Raw genomic sequence first — 16495 nt, forward strand, 5'->3', positions numbered from 1 at the left:
TAATCGCTTATATTTGGGACATTTATGTTATTCCTGGTTTTTTGTGATCCTGAACAATGCTATGGTAGGAAAATTTACATTTCTGCCCACACTTCAGAATGTATCAGTAGGTCAGTTTATAAGAAACATAATTATTAGGTCAATGTTGATGGCTTTTAAAAATAATCATTATATAGGAAATAGAGAATATATAAATAAAACAGTGAAAATAGCTTATAATCCTACGAAGAACAAAAGCACTATTAACATGGTGTTGTATGTTTTCTGGAATTTCTTGGAGATAAATAAGTATATGTGTATGTGAGGTTGTGAATGTGAGTTTGTATTCATCCCCTTCACAAAATTGGGATAATGCACGTGTAGTTTTGTATCTTGCATTTTCACTTAGCATTTTATTGTGATTGGTTTCCTATGTTTTTAAATACTTTTTGAGATAATTTTTTTTTAATTTCTTTGGTTGCACCGGGTCTTGGTTGTGGCAGGCGGGCTCCTTAGTTGTGGCAGGCAGGCTCCTTAATTGCAGCTCTCTGGCTCCTTTACTCACAGCACGTGGGCTCCTTAGTTACAGCAGGTGGGCTTCTTAGTTGTGGCATGCAAACTCTTAGTTGCAGCATGCATGTGGGATCTAGTTCCCTGACCAGGGATCAAACCTGGGCCCCCTGCATTGGGAGCACAGAGTCGTAACCCCTGCACCACGAGGGAAGTCCCTTGAGACGTGTTTTAATGGTTGTTTGCTATCCATTTTATGGATGTACTGTTTTTTATTTAACAAATTCCCTAGTGGGAAAAGAGGATATTTCAGATATTTTTCCCATTCAAAGTAAAGTTTAGGTGGATATCTTACATCTCTACTTAAGTCTCTGGTTATATATTTAAGGTAAACTTCTTGAGTGAAATTTTGGGTCAGAAAGTATACATGTTTTAAGAAATTATTTTTTAGATAGATAGATAGATGTATATACCTGAATTGTTCTTCCACACAGTTGTCCCAGCTGACCCACCAACATCAGTTTGTGTTTCCATTTCATGAAATACTTATGAACACCAAACATTTTAATTTTTAGAACTTTTTCAGTTTGAGAGATTTTAAAACTGGTGTTTACAGTTTGCATCACTTTGGTTATTGATGAGTTTAAACATTTTTTGTTTTTTTATTTATTTCCTTTTTGTGTGTGAATTTCAAGAGCATAATATTTGCTCGTTTTCCTACCAGGGCATTGCTCACTATATTAGAAATGTATTAACCGTTTGTTGATATATTGAAAACGTGCTTTTTAGTTAAAAACATTTTTTTAATGTGGAGGAGTTTGAAGTCTTCATTTGTCAGATCTTTTCCTTTAATTTTGAACTTTGCTTTAATATTTAGAAAGTCTTTTCTACCTTGAAATCAGGTAAATCTTTATATTATTTTCTAGTCCTAAGGCCTAATTAAGTTTTTTTTTTTGGGTCATGATTAAGTCTCATGATTCTGTGGTTCGACTGCACATTTCTTCTGGTCTTGTATAAACTCACTCATGGTTACTGGCAGCCAGCAGGCAGCTCAGCTGAGATGGCTGGGACAGCTGGTCTCTCTTGTCCTGGGCTTCATCCCATCATGGTGGTCTCAGAGTTCCAGTTAGGGCCAGCCTCAGTGCATGAGGACTTAACCAAGCCTCAGTTTAGTGGCATATTTGCTGATGTCCCATTGACCAAAGCCACTCAAACCCAGGGTCTGTGTGGAAAGGGACTGTATACAAGGGTATGGAAATCAGCAAGTGTAATTCAGTGGGGGCCTTGCTGTTATGCTTTACCATGCCCACTCCCTGGCCTTTATTGTCATTTTTTTTCTTTCATTGTTTATTGAGAACATTTTTATATTTTTTCCTGTGGTAATGATTTTGTGTTATTATAGGGATGCTGGTTTTTTTGATGATTATAGTAGCTTTATTCTTTTTTTCTTTGAATTTTATTTTATTTATTTTTTTTAGACAGCAGGTTCTTATTAGTCATCCATTTTATACACATCAGTGTATACATGTCAATTCCAATCACCCAATTGATCACACCACCACCACCACCCGCCCTGCCACTTTCCCCCCTTGGTGTCCATACATTTGTTCTCTACATCTGTGTCTCAATTTCAGCCCTGCAGACCAGTTCATCTGTACCATTTTTCTAGGTTCCACATATATGCGTTAATATACAATATTTGTTTTACTCTTTATGACTTACTTCATTCTGTATGACAGTCTCTGTGTCTATCCATGTCTCTACAAATGACCAGACTTCATTCCTTTTTATGGCTGAGTAATATTCCATTGTATATATATGTACCACATCTTCTTTATCCATTCGTCTGTCAATGGGCATTTAGGTTGCTTCCGTGTCCTGGCTATTGTAAATAGTGCTGCAGTGAACATTCGGGTGCATGTGCCTTTTTGAATTATGGTTTTCTCTGGGTTTATGCCCACTAATGGGATTGCTGGGTCATATGGTAATTCTATTTTTAGTTTTTCAAGGAACCTCCATACTGTTCTGCATAGTGGCTGTATCAATTTACATTCCCCAAAACAGTGCAAGAGGGTTCCCTTTTCTCCAGACCCTCTCCAGCATTTTCTTTTTATAGATTTTCTGATGATGCCCATTTCTAACTGGTGTGAGGTGATATCTCATTGTAGTTTTGACTTGCATTTCTCTAATAATTAGTGATGTTGAGCAGCTTTTCATGTGCTTCTTGGATATCTGTATGTCTTCTTTGGTGAAATGTCTATTTAGGTCTTCTGCCCATTTTTGGATTGGGTTGTTTGTTTCTTTAATATTGAGCTGCATGAGCTGTTTATATATTTTGGAGATTAATCCTTTGTCCGTTGATTTGTTCGCAAATATTTTCTCCCATTCTGAGGGTTGTCTTTTCATTTTGTTTGCAGTTTCCTTTGCTGTGCAAAGGCTTTGAAGTTTCATTAGGTCCTGTTTGTTTATTTTTGTTTTTATTTCCATTACTCTAGGAGGTGGATCGTAAAAGATCCTGCTGTGATTTATGTCAGAGAGTGTTCTGCCTATGTTTTCCTCTAAGAGTTTTATAGTGTCCAGTCTTACATTTAAGTCTCTAATCCATTTTGAGTTTATTTTTGTGTGTGGCGTTAGGGAGTGTTCTAATTTCATTCTTTTACATATAGCTGTCCAGTTTTCCTAGCACCGCTTATTAAAGAGACTGTCTTTTCTCCATTGTATATTCTTGCCTTCTTTGTCATAGATTAGTTGACCATAGGTGCGTGGGTTTATCTCTGGGCTTTCTATCCCGTTCCAGTGATCTGCATTTCTGTTTTTGTGCCAGTACAATATTGATCACTGTAGCTTTGTAGTATAGTCTGAAGTCAGGGAGTCTCATTCCTTCAGCTCCGGTCCCTCAAGACCGCTTTGTGTATTCATGGTCTTTTGTGTCTCCATACACATTTTAAGATTTTTTGTTCTAGTTCTGTAAAAAAATGCCATTGGTAGTTTGATAGGGATTGCATTGAATCTGTAGATTGCTTTGGGTAGTATAGTCATTTTCACAATATTGATTATTCCAATCCAAGAACATGGTATATCTCTCCATCTGTTTGTATCATCTTTAATTTGTTTCATCAGTGTCTTATAGTTTTCTGCATACAGGTCTTTTGTCTCCCTAGGTAGGTTTATTCCTAGGTATTTTATTCTTTTTTTTGCAATGGTAAATGGGAGTGTTTCCTCAATTTCTCTTTCAGACTTTTTGTGATTAGTGTATAGGAATGCAGGAGATTTCTGTGCATTAATTTTGTATCCTGCAACGTTACCAAATTCATTGATTAGCTCTAGTAGTTTTCTGGTGGCATCTTTAGGATTCTTTATGTATAGTATCATGTCATCTGCAAACAGTGACAGTGTTACTTCTTTTCCAATTTGTATTCCTTTTGTTTCTTTTTCTTCTCTGATTGCTGTGGCTAGGACTTCCGAAACTATGTTGAATAATAGTGGCGAGAGTGGACATCCTTGTCTTGTTCGTGATCTCAGAGGAAATGCTTTCAGTTTTTCACCATTGAGAATGATGTTTGCTGTGGGTTTGTTGTTGATGGCCTTTATTATGTTGAGGTAGGTTCCCTAATGCCCATTTTCTGGAGAGTTTTTATTGTAAACGGGTGTTGAATTTTGTCAGAAGCTTTTTCTGCATCTGTTGAGATGATCATTTGGTTTTTATTCTTCAGTTTGTTAATATGGTGTATCACATTGATTGATTTGCGTATATTGAAGAATCCTTGCATCCCTGGGATAAATCCCAATTGATCATGGTGTATGATCCTTTTAATGTGTTGTTGGATTCTGTTTGCTAGTATTTTGTTCAGGATTTTTGCATCTATATTCATCAGTGATACTGGTCTGTAATTTCCATTTTTTTGTAGTATCTTTGTCTGTTTTGGTATCAGGGTGATGGTGACTGCAGAATGAGTTTGGCAGTGTTCCCTCCACTGCAATTTTTTGGAATAGTTTGAGAAGGATGGGTGTTAGTTCTTCTCTAAATGTTTGATAGAATTCACCTGTGAAGCCATCTGGTCCTGGACTTTTGTTTGTTGGAATATTTTTAATCACAGTTTCAATTTCATTACTTGTCATTGCTCTTAATATTTTCTGTTTTTTCCTGATTCAGTATTGGAAGGTTATACCTTTCTAAGAATTTGTCCATTTCTTCCAGGTTGTCCATTTTATTGGCATAGAGTTGTTTGTAGAAGTCTCTTAGGATGCTTTGTATTTCTGCGGTGTCTGTTGTAACTTCCCCTTTTTCATTTTATTGATTTGAGTCCTCTCCCTCTTTTTCTTGATGAGTCTGGCTAATGGTTTATCAATTTTGTTTATCTTCTCAAAGAACCAGCTTTTAGTTTTATTGACCTTTGCTATTGTTTTGTTTCTATTTCATTTATTTCTGCTCTGATCTTTATGATTTCTTTCCTTCTGCTAACTTTGGGTTTTGTTTGTTCTTCTTTCTCTAGTTCCTTTAGGTATAAGGTTAGATTGTTTATTTGAGATTTTTCTTGTTTCTTGAGGTAGGCTTGTATTGCTATAAACTTCCCTCTTAGAAGTGCTTTTGCTGCATCCCGTAGGTTTTGGATCGTCGTGTTTTCACTGTCATTTGTCTCTAGGTATTTTTTGAGTTCCTCTTTGATTTCTTCAGTGATCTCTTGGTTATTTAGTAACGTATTGTTTACCCTCCATGTGTTTGTGTTTTTAACTATTTTTCCCCTGTAATTGATTTCTAATCTCATAGTGTTGTGGTCAGAAAAGATACTTGATATGATTTCAGTTTTCTTACATTTACTGAGGCTTGATTTGTGACCCAAGATGTGATCTGTCCTGGAGATTGTTCCATGTGCACTTGAGAAGAAAGTGTAATCTGCTGTTTTTGGATGGAATGGCGTGTAAATATCCATTAAATCTATCTGGTCTATTGTGTCATTTAAAGCTTCTGTTTCCTTATTTATTTTCATTTTGGATGATCTGTCCATTGGTGTAACTGAGGTGTTAAAGTCCCCCACTATTATTGTGTTGCTGTCGATTTCCTCTTTTATAGCCATTAGCAGTTGCCTTATGTATTGAAGTGCTCCTATGTTGGCTGCATATATATTTATAATTGTTATATCTTCTTCTTGGATTGATCCCTTGATCATTATGTAGTGTCCTTCCTTGTCTCTTGTAACATTCTTTATTTTAAAGTCTATTTTATCTGATATGAGTATTGCTACTCCAATTTCTTTTCATTTGCATTTGCATGGAATATCTTTTTCTATCCCCTCACTTTCAGTCTGTATGTGTCCCTAGGTCTGAAGTGGGTCTCTTGTAGACAGCATGTAGATGGGTCTTGTTTTTGTATCCATTCAGCAAGCCTGTGTCTTTTGGTTGGAGCATTTAATCCATTCACGTTTAAGGTAATTATTGATATGTATGTTCCTATTACTGTTTTCTTAATTGTTTTGAGTTTGTTTTTGTAGGTCCTTTTCTTCTCTTGTGTTTCCCACTTAGAGAAGTTCCTTTAGCATTTGTTGTAGAGCTGGTTTGTTGGTGCTGAATTTTCTTAACCTTTGCTTGTCTGTAAAGCTTTTGATTTCTGCACTGAATCTGAATGAGACCCTTGCCGGCTAGAGTAATCTTGGTTGTAGGTTCTTCTCTTTCATCACTTTAAATATATCATGCCACTCCCTTCTGGCTTGTAGAGTTTCTGCTGAGAAATCAGCTGTTAACCTTATGGGAGTTCTCTTGTGTGTTCTTTGTCGTTTTTCCCTTGCTGCTTTTAGTAATTTTTCTTTGTCCTTAGTTTTTGCCAATTTGATTACTATGTGTGTTTCAGCATGTTTCTCCTTGGGCTTATCCTGCATGGGACTCTCTGCGCTTCCTGGACTTTGGTGGCTCTTTCCTTTCCCATGTTAGGGAAGTTGTCAACTATAATCTCTTCAAATATTTTCTCTGGTCCTTTCTCTCTCTCTTCTCCTTCTGGGACCCTTTTAATGCGAATGTTGTTGCGTTTCATGTTGTCCCAGAGGTCTCTTAGGCTGTCTTCATTTCTTTTCATTCTTTTTCTTTATTTTGTTCTGCAGCAGTAAATTCCACGATTCTGTCTTTCAGGTCACTTCTCCATTCTTCTGCCTTAGTTATTCTGCTATTGATTCCCTCTAGTGTATTTTTCATTTCAGTTATTGTATTGTTCATCTCTGTTTGTTTGTTCTTTAATTCTTCTAGATCTTTGTTAAACATTTCTTGCATCTTCTCAGTCTTTGCCTCCATTCTTTTTCTGAGGTCCTGGATCATCTTCACTATCATTATTCTGAATTCTTTTTCTGGAAGGTTGCCTATCTCCACTTCATTTAGTTGCTTTTCTGGGGTTTTATCTTGTTCCTTCATGTGGTACATAGCCCTCTGGCTTTTCATCTTGTCTATCTTTCTGTGAATGTGATTTTTGTTCCACAGGCTGCAGGACTGTAGTTCTTGCTTCCGCTGTCTGCTCTCTGATGGATGAGGCTTTCTAAGAGGCTTGTGCATGTTTTGTGATGGGAGAGACTGATGGTGGGTGGAGCTGGCTGTTGCTCTGGTGGGCAGAGCTCAGTAAAACTGTAATCCGCTTGTCTCATGATGGGTGGGGCTGGGTTCCCTCCCTATTGGTTGTTTGGCCTGGGGCGACCCAACACTGGAGCCTACCTGGACTCTTTGGTAGGGCTAATGGCGGACTCTGGGAGGGCTCACTCTAAGGAGTACTTCCCAGAACTTCTGCTGCCAGTGTCCTTGTCCCCACAGTGAGCCACAGCCAGCCCCCGCCTCTGCAGGAGACCCTCCAACACTAGCAGGTAGGTCTGGTTCAGTCTCCCCTGGGGTCACTGCTCCTTCCCCTGGTTCCTGATGAGCACACTACTTTGTGTGTGCCTTCCAAGAGTGGAGTCTCTGTTTCCCCCAGTCCTGTCGAAGTCCTGCAGTCAAATCCCGCTAGCCTTCAAAGTCTGATTGTCTAGGAATTCCTCCTCCCATTGCTGGACCCCCTGGTTGGGAAACCTGACGTGGGGCTCAGAACCTTCACTCCAGTAGGTGGACTTCTGTGGTATAAGTGTTCTCCAGTCTGTGAGTCACCCACCCAGCGGTTATGGGATTTGATTTTACTGTGATTGTGCCCCTCCTACCGTCTCATTGTAGCTTCTCCTTTGTCTTTGGATGTGGGGTATCTTTTTTGGTGAGTTCCAGCATCTTCCTGATGAGGCTTGTTCAGCAGTTACTTGTGATTCCGGTGCTCTCACAAGAGGGAGTAGGGATGCTATTTTTAATTATAGCATCAGTAGAATCTGGGAATATCGAGAATTTTTTTTTTTATTTTGACATCTCTCTAAAGTGACCAATTAATGTTTGTGATTTTCCCTTCCCATTTATATTCATAACAATTCACTAAAGCATTTTAGCTTTTTATAAAATCAAGGTTTAAACAAAAAATAAATGTGAACTTTGCTTTAAGTGTGAAAGCAGCATGCTTCTAGTATCTCTGTCCCAATTTTACAGCAAGATTTCTATGAAAAGATAAAGTGAAAAGACCCTTAGGAGAATAAAATTGCGTTGATCTTCATTCCAAGGAAACACACAGATCAGGTTGGGAAATACAAAGATCTTGTCTGTTTTAGAAAGCATTTTACATTGTATTTATAAAAGATAATAATGGGTAGATTACTACCTAATTTGTAACTATGTGAAATTCAGTAATATTCTATTTGTGAAACATGAGTGTCACTTGAAAAAATGTCATTAGAAAAATGTTTTTCCTTACTGAGTCAGGTTGGTCAAAAAACATAGTCTTTGTATTCAGTACAGGGGGAAAATACATAATTTTTAAGACTGGAACAAGTCTGCACTGAAATAAAATTACCTTATAATGGAGTTGTGAAAATTGCTACCCACGGACAATTTCTGTTATGTTGCAGTAATTCAAATGTCAACTCAGATGATTTAAAAAGCATTTTTGGGGGGTGGCATAGGCTCTATATTGCTAAAGCAGGTTTGAAGTCTGAGTATCCTGATCTGGTTTTTAGACTGTTCTGCAACTAGTCTGCCATACTTCTGCAGGCTTATCTCAACACAGCTCCTTTGTCCTATCAGGAGGACCCTGAAAACATCAAGTTGTTCTGCCTCTGTGCCTTTACTCTGGACATGTCCTGGTTTTTAATGTGTTTTCTTGCCATGGTTGGTGTCCTTCTTAAGCTACACCTCTGTGCATCTTTTCCAGATACTGCAGCCTGTATTGATTGCCCCCCTCAGAATTGTACCTACTTGCAGTTTGAATCAGAGGTTAATGGATAACTATATATTGTTTTATGTGCATTAGTTGGATTATAAGCTTCCTAGAGGAGATTCTTATACTACTTTTATGTCCTGCATGGTTTTGACAAGGCATGAGCCAACAGTAATTGCATAGTGTATGTTCACTGATGTTGGGAAATAAAATTGATATACTTTAATTCTTCTCCTTTAATAAAGGGATAGAATGGGATCTTCACTAATGATTGAAACAGCAAGAAACCCCATGTGCCCTAAGGTAAGTTTAGAGTCTCCTAAATATAACACGTAATTGGAATTGAAGGTCAGGTGAACGGATTTATTATGAAGGAAGCTCTTTTAGTAGATTATATTGATTCCTTATATATTGGCTCATTCTGTGAAGGTACAGAATGTGATCATTGGACCTTTTCTATATCAAGTAAAAGTATAACGAAAGTTTAAGAACATGGAAGACTGGGACTAAAGATAAAGAATTATTTTATTATAGGGTTAATCAAATCTAGGTATTTAAGGAAAATTGTGGCATTTCCTCCCAGATTTTTTTAAAGAAACTTTATGTGCCTCTTAGATAAATATTAAATTAATATACAAATGGAATCCCAGTTTTTTAAATGTTAATGTCACTAGAATCAGTCTCAGTTCGGCTTCTCCTTTTATTTACTTTGTTTGAAACCCAGTGATCTGAGTATTGCTTGAGTTTTGTGTTCTTTAATAAAATTCATTATTTGATTAAGGAATAAGGGTTTATGTACGCAGAAATCCCATGCAGGTTGTGTTTATTCTTGAATGACAAGCTGTAACCAGAAAAAATCAAATACAGCTCCCTCTATTGCTCTTTCACTCTTGCTTACACATATTTTTATTCATTCTTTAGATATTAATTATGTTACCCCATGTGCCAGCATAATGCTAGGGACTTTGGATACGTTAGTGAGTGAACGCAGACATGGAGTTTACAGTCCAGTGGGGCAAAGTAAGCATTAATCAAATGATCACACAAATGAGATACAGTTTTCCCAAAATAAGTGCTATGGAGCACAAAAACAGTTCTCTGAAAGCATATATTTAGAGACGTGAGGGAGACTGCTCTAAGGAAGTGGGCTTTGCGGTCTCAGTGTGAAGGCTGATGAGTGTTCCTGGCAAAGGGAACCGTGTGTACAGAAGGATCCATGGAGAAATGCAGGCCCTGAAAGAGTTCTTGAAGGCTGGAGCCTAAGGATCCTAGGGCAGCGTGTGCAGTGAGGCTGGAGGGGTAGCTCCGTCAGACCACGCGAGGCCATGATAATGAAATGCACTAGCTCATTGGAGAGGACCCTAAGATACACACTACACCTCTTGTTTATTCTCTTGTATCTTCAGGGCTTCTTGTTTATTTGTTCTTAAATTGTGAGAATTGCCAACTTAAAAAAAAAGAATAGAGTGGGTGTGGGGGAACTGCAGAAATCTCAAAAAATACTTCACTCGTGATAAATGAGGCAGCCATTGACACGTTTCTTAATCGAGCCTGCCTGTATACCAATTAATGGAAAGACCCTCTGGATTTTAGTGTAGGGCCAGCTCTTGTCCACAGTGGCCTAGAGACACACTTGGGTCACTCACACGAACTTGGAATGTGACTTTTGGTTTATAAAATAGCAAAGCACACAGGCCCCTGACGGCTTGGCATGGAGACCTAACAATTTAGCCCTCACCATTACCTTTCAGCCTCTTAAGTTTATATTGCAGATCATTAGGATACATCACATTTTACATAAATTCAGCTGACACTGAGAAAATCTGAGACCCTGGGTGATAAACATTGTTTTTTTTTCAATAAAAAATTGTCCAGCGGGCTTCCCTGGTGGCGCAGTGGTTGAAAGTCCGCCTGCCGATGCAGGGGACACGGGTTCGTGCCCTGGTCTGGGAAGATTCCACATGCCACGGAGCGGCTGGGCCCGTGAGTCATGGCCGCTGAGCCTGTGCGTCCGGAGCCTGTGCTCCGCAACGGGAGAGGCCACAACAGTGAGAGGCCCGCGAACCGCAAAAAAAAAAAAAAAATTGTCCAGCTACCGCTTATTAACTACAATCAGAAAGCCTTGAGAGTTTGTTTAGTGTCAGAGTTTCAGTTACTAAAGTCATAATGCTTTCAAAGAGCACAGAAACAATGACTAATTTATAAATGATATGAAAATAGTATACTTATTCATCTTTAAGTAGTTTTTATTCATTGCTACTACTGCAGTATCAATTATTATATAAAGGTCTGCAAATTTATGCTTTCTTCAGTGTCTTTTTCAATAACTATTCAAATCATGTAGTCAAAAAATATCTTTTATTATTGTTCTCTTATAATGCATTTCTCAAAATTGTCTCAGCCCGTGTATCTATTTTCCTGTAAAGAAATACCTATTTGAAAGGATCTGCTTCCCTTTGATTAATATTATAGTTATGTTATACATTTATCTTGATGGGTGGAGTTGTAGATTGTTCATACTACTAAATAATATTTAATTTTTACAGTTCCCAAATATTGCTGCTTACAGTGCGTATTGTTCACTTTTTAATTTACTAGGTAGCTGCAGTAAGTACCATAGTGAACAGAGGGATAACGCCAAAAGCCTTTGTGTTCAGAAACTATGGACATTTTCCTGGAGTCAACTCTCACTATTTGGGAGGCTGTCAGTATAAAATGTGGCAGGCCATTAGAGCCTCATCTGCTGCTCCCGGCTACTTTGCAGAGTATGTGTTGGGAAATGATCTTCATCAGGTAAGTTGACTAATGTGGTTTATCTTCTAAAACTTTACATAATTAAAAAGAGTCAGCGCTTATTAAATGTCACCTGAACTTACAGAGGGATCAACCAAGGAGACTTTCCTCATGTCTCCATGTGGCAAAAGATGTGCGTGCGGTACAAGATAGTTGTACTTCTTGTTTGTTTTTCTTAAATTAACTTAACAAGCCTTCTGGCTTGAGAGCATATTTTAGGAAAGATTTATTTGTATCTTCTGTAATGTGATTCATGGCCAGTTATGACAATTTTAATATGATAGGAAAATGAAGTAGTATGTATGCTTGGCTTTCCAAATGTAATAAAAATTAAAAGTGAAACACAGTCACTGAAAATGCAGAATGCCGTCTGTTTGACAGTTTTGGTGGACGTAGTTGGAAGGAGATGATGTAATAAAATAATAATAGTAAACACTCATTAGGTTAGCTAGGTGCCAGACACCTATGTAGTCCTTTGTGTGCATCTCCTCATACAATCCTCACTGCTTATGAGGCAGATAGAGTGATTTCAATTTTGCAGATGAGAAATTGGAGTCTTAAGAAAAGCTAAGTAACTGGACTAGGGTTGCAGCTGTTAAGTGACAGAGTTAGGATGCTATCTATAATTACACTGTTTTAAAATTTATGGCTAAATGATCTATTAAGTTGAACATTATTTCTATGATGTTGAATGATGTGTACTTTCTCTGACATAGACTCATTTATTTATCATAAATTTTTTCTTTGTCAAGTTTTTCCACTATTTTTGGAAATCTGAACTCATAACTTATACTGATAAAAGTCAACAGAGCTTTTGAGCTGATACTTCCAAAATATATGTTTTTAACATATGCTTAATTTTTTATATGCTATCCCACTGCATTCTCCTTTGACGGAGTCAATAACCTTAACTCTCCTCTCCACTCACTGGTATGCACTTGGTATTCACATATATGTTGAGAAGAAAACATATTTTGCCAAGGATTTTTAGATGTTCAAAAGCTCACAGATCTGCTATATAAACTACATATCAACTATATAATTTTAATTTACATGTGTCGATATTATAATAACTAAAATGTGGTTATCAGTTTTATTTTCTCCTATAATTTTATGTAACAGCTTAGATATATTTTTAAATGTTATCCCATTTTCAGCTATCCCATTTTCTTTCTGTCTTACCAGAAGTAATGTCATAATCTTAGTAGTTAGGAGATGAAAATGGGTTCCTTTCATCTTTGGAGTCAATGCAGACTATTTCCCACTTGGTCAGATCAGTCATTGCAGAGTTATGTAAGGCACTTCCCCTTCCTGCCTTTGTCTGCTTTATCCCACCCCCTCAGGGCAGAAAGTGCTAGCTGTAGAGTTTCTTTCTGACGTAGATTTCAGGACTTATTGGTCAAAATTAAAATTTTATTTTAATATGTATCTTGCTGTTTGTAACAACAGTTTCTCCATATTCCATAGTATTTTCACCACGTCATAAATGGAGAAATAACAGTGTATTTGGGAATATAATAGTTTAGGTTTGTAACTTACGACTTTAAGATGGTTGTCATGCTACAAAATTGCAGTTACGCCAAATACTAGTGAAAGTCTCAATTAAGTTACTGCATTTCAGGACCATATGTTCCCAGACTCCCAAAGAAGTTATCTCATTTGCTCATTATTCTTTATCTAAGAGGAAGTAGTTCTAAGGTTTAATTCAGTCCTGTAGAATACAAATAACAAACCAGAGTAATTCAGTGGTTCTTCTTCCATTTCAGATAAGCTAATGATATTCCTTTCCATGCATAGCAATTTTTATTTTGATGACTATAATCTTTGAACTTAGGCTGATCTACAGATTAAAATAACTTCTTACATAAATTTTATTTAAAGCATATAACTGTACACGGAAATATACTCAGTATTTTGTAATAACCTATAAGGGAAGAGAATCTGAAGGAGAATATATATATATAAAAAACTGAATGGCTGTGCTGTATACCTGAAACTAACATGATATTGTAAATGAACTATACTTCAATTTAAAAAAATTAAAAAGTGTGGACTTCCCTGGTGATCCAGTGGTTAAGACTCCATGCTTCCACTGCAGCAGGTGCAGGTTCGATCCCTGGTCAGGGAACTAAGATCCCACATGTTGTGTGGTACAGCCAAAAGTAAAAATAAATAAATTAAAATAAAATAAGTAAAAAATTAAAAAATAATGCATGTCACCACATATACAGAGAATATACGTTCATGTAAATCAGTGACTTGATTCCAAAAAGACTGGCACATCTAACTTAAGAATATTCAGAAGGAAGCTGGAGTCTAAGCAAACCTTATTTAAGAAAATATTTTTCTTATTGCGTATCCTTTTCAGGATACTTGAGGAAGAGGGATATTTTTCTCCTCTAAAGACACCATGAAAGGTTGATTAGAGTATTCTAAGGTGTGAATGATCTTAATTGCTTAAACAAAACATTCAAGCAAAGTTCCTTTCCAACCCTTCAAAAGTTGCCAAGAAGTTTAAAACTAAAATATGCTACTTATTACAATCCTCTTATCCTTAGTTCTTAGAATAATTATATTCAGTATTTCCAGTCTCATTTTTAAAATCCTTTTTAACTGTCATGTCTGACATACGTTTTAATGAAAGTTCGTATCCTTTTTCAGGTAAAGTATAAATTATACATTTATCAGGTAAAGTATAAATTATACATTTATATTCTATTTGAACAGTTATTGAAAGCACTGCTATAAGTAATTAAGAGGTATGAGTCAGTAGATGGGTAGATTTCATTTATCTTTGTAAAGAGAAGAGTGTTATTACAGTATTACAAGGCTTATTAGATGTCCTAGGAAATTATAAAGTAGGAAGAATTCTTTTTGAGTAGCTTCCAATGTATTATTTCTCTACCCCATCCAAGTAGCATCATATTTATCAAATAATACTTTTTACACAACATTATCCCTTCTCTCTTTTTAACAGCTTTATTGAAGTAAAATTGATAAAAAAAAAAACTACACATATTTGATATATACAATCTGATGAGTTTGGTCATATGCATATCCCTTCTCTCTTATCTTTTTCCATCTCAACCTCCAAAATTAAATCATTTATTCACTGTCTTTGGAGAAAGATCCTGATAAATTAGCTTGCGCTGAAGGTTTTGATGGCAGATTCTAATATATTATTTCTTTTAGACTTTATTTACATTTTAAAAGGTTACGTTCAGAACTCAGCATACATTAACATAAAATGAATTATGATATTTCATATAAACTTTCCAGGTAAAGAGTGTTTTTAGCAGAAAGAGCCTGCCTAGCATTTTCTGTGCTAAATTATGCCTGTGCCAGGCCACAACTAATAATTTTCATTATAACTGGACAAAAATGTAGTGAGTGCTTACTCAGTGCCAGGCCCTGTGTTAACCATAAAAAATATGAAGGTTTTTAATCATTGCTAGCATATTGTTTGTGTTTCCTGGATCTTACCCTCAAATAGCTCAGACCAGGAGAATATAAACAGAGTTACAGAATGAGATGATAAATTCAATAATAAAAATATGTACAGGGTTAAGAAGTAGTGTAAAAGATGTGATTTATTTTGTCAGGATTGGCTCTACAAAGAAGTCTTCTTCTGAGTTTATGTATAAAGAGTGAATAGTTGATTAGGATAGAAATAGGATGGGGAGGGGAGGTTGGGGAGTCATTGCTTAATGGTTGCAGATTCTGTTTGTGGTGATAAAAACGTTTTGGAAATAGTGGTGATAATTGTAAAACATTCTGAATGTTATTAATGCCACTGACTTGTAACCTTAAAAAAGGTTAAAAGGACCAATTTTATATATATTTTAACATAATAAAAAACAAATTTTTTAAAAACCCTATAGGGATTTCCCCGGTGGTTTAGTGGTTAAGATTTGGTGCTTTCATTGCCGTGGTCCAGGTTCAGTCCCTGGTTGGGGAAGGGACTGCGCAGCGTGGCCAAAAAAAAAAGAGTTTCTTAAAAAATAAAATTAAAATATTAAACCCTAAAAAATAAGATGAGATGATCAAGAGGCATTCGTGTTGCCCAGTGGTTATTTTCTGGTATAAATTCTGATTTATGATTTGAAATAATTAAATATACATTAAAAGCAATAAAAAGTATCTAAATATTAGGCTATTAAGTACATGCATGATGTACTGCAGTTAAAATACAATCGTGTGTGTAGTTCTAAAAGATAAGCATCAATTTATTTAATAAGTATTTTTCAAGTCTGTTTTACCTCAGCACCTAGCATGAGCAGTGGCTGACAAACACCAAGTACACAGTAACTAACTGTGAGTATGAATACTGTAATGAATGGAAAGGCTTCAGGAGATCCCGTAGACATAACGTTAGCCTAAGGACTTGCTGACAGCAGAGGCGTCTGACCAGAGTAGGCTAACTAAACAGGGCTTAAGGAATGGTGTGCCTCACCACTGGACTAAAGTGAGTGCCAAAAATGTGAACTTCTGTACTGTTTTTGATGGAAAGCAAGTAAAGTTTAAGGAACAGGGATTTAATTTGAAGCATGGCTATTAAATCTGTTGAAAACTTGGCAACTTTTGATGTGGGATTAATTTTACTATTATCAATTCTTGGTAAACCTTGTTTGCCCCTTCTTTTCTCCCCTTTTTGTCTTCTCTAATCCTTCTTTATAGCTTTTATAATAATGAAGAAGTGTTTCATGTACAATACCTAGATGAGAGAAAAACAAATACCTTATGCTAACATATATATATAATATGAAATCTAAAAAAAAAAGGGTTCTGAAGAACCTAGGGGCAGGACAGGAATAATGATGCAGACGTAGAGAATGGACTTGAGGACATGGGGAGGGGGAAGGGTAAGCTGGGACGAAGTGAGAGAGTGGCTTGGATGTATATACACTACCGAATGTAAAATAGATAGCTAGTGGGAAGCAGCCGCATAACACAGGG

At 36.5% G+C, this 16495-nt stretch overlaps 1 protein-coding gene across 5 annotated transcripts in view; it reads left to right on the forward strand.

Annotated features, from left to right (window-relative positions):
- Positions 1 to 16495, forward strand: part of PNPLA8 (patatin like phospholipase domain containing 8) — a 133833-nt gene that overhangs the window by 106398 nt on the left and 10940 nt on the right. For all 5 annotated transcript variants that reach the window (XM_067745883.1, XM_067745884.1, XM_067745881.1 and 2 more), the window contains 2 exons: positions 8992 to 9049; positions 11345 to 11539. In XM_067745883.1, coding sequence (XP_067601984.1) covers positions 8992 to 9049; positions 11345 to 11539 — 253 coding nt within the window. The remainder of the gene's footprint in view (positions 1 to 8991; positions 9050 to 11344; positions 11540 to 16495) is intronic.

This window comes from Pseudorca crassidens, chromosome 8, assembly GCF_039906515.1.
Source record: "Pseudorca crassidens isolate mPseCra1 chromosome 8, mPseCra1.hap1, whole genome shotgun sequence".
NCBI classification, from domain to species: domain Eukaryota; kingdom Metazoa; phylum Chordata; class Mammalia; order Artiodactyla; family Delphinidae; genus Pseudorca; species Pseudorca crassidens.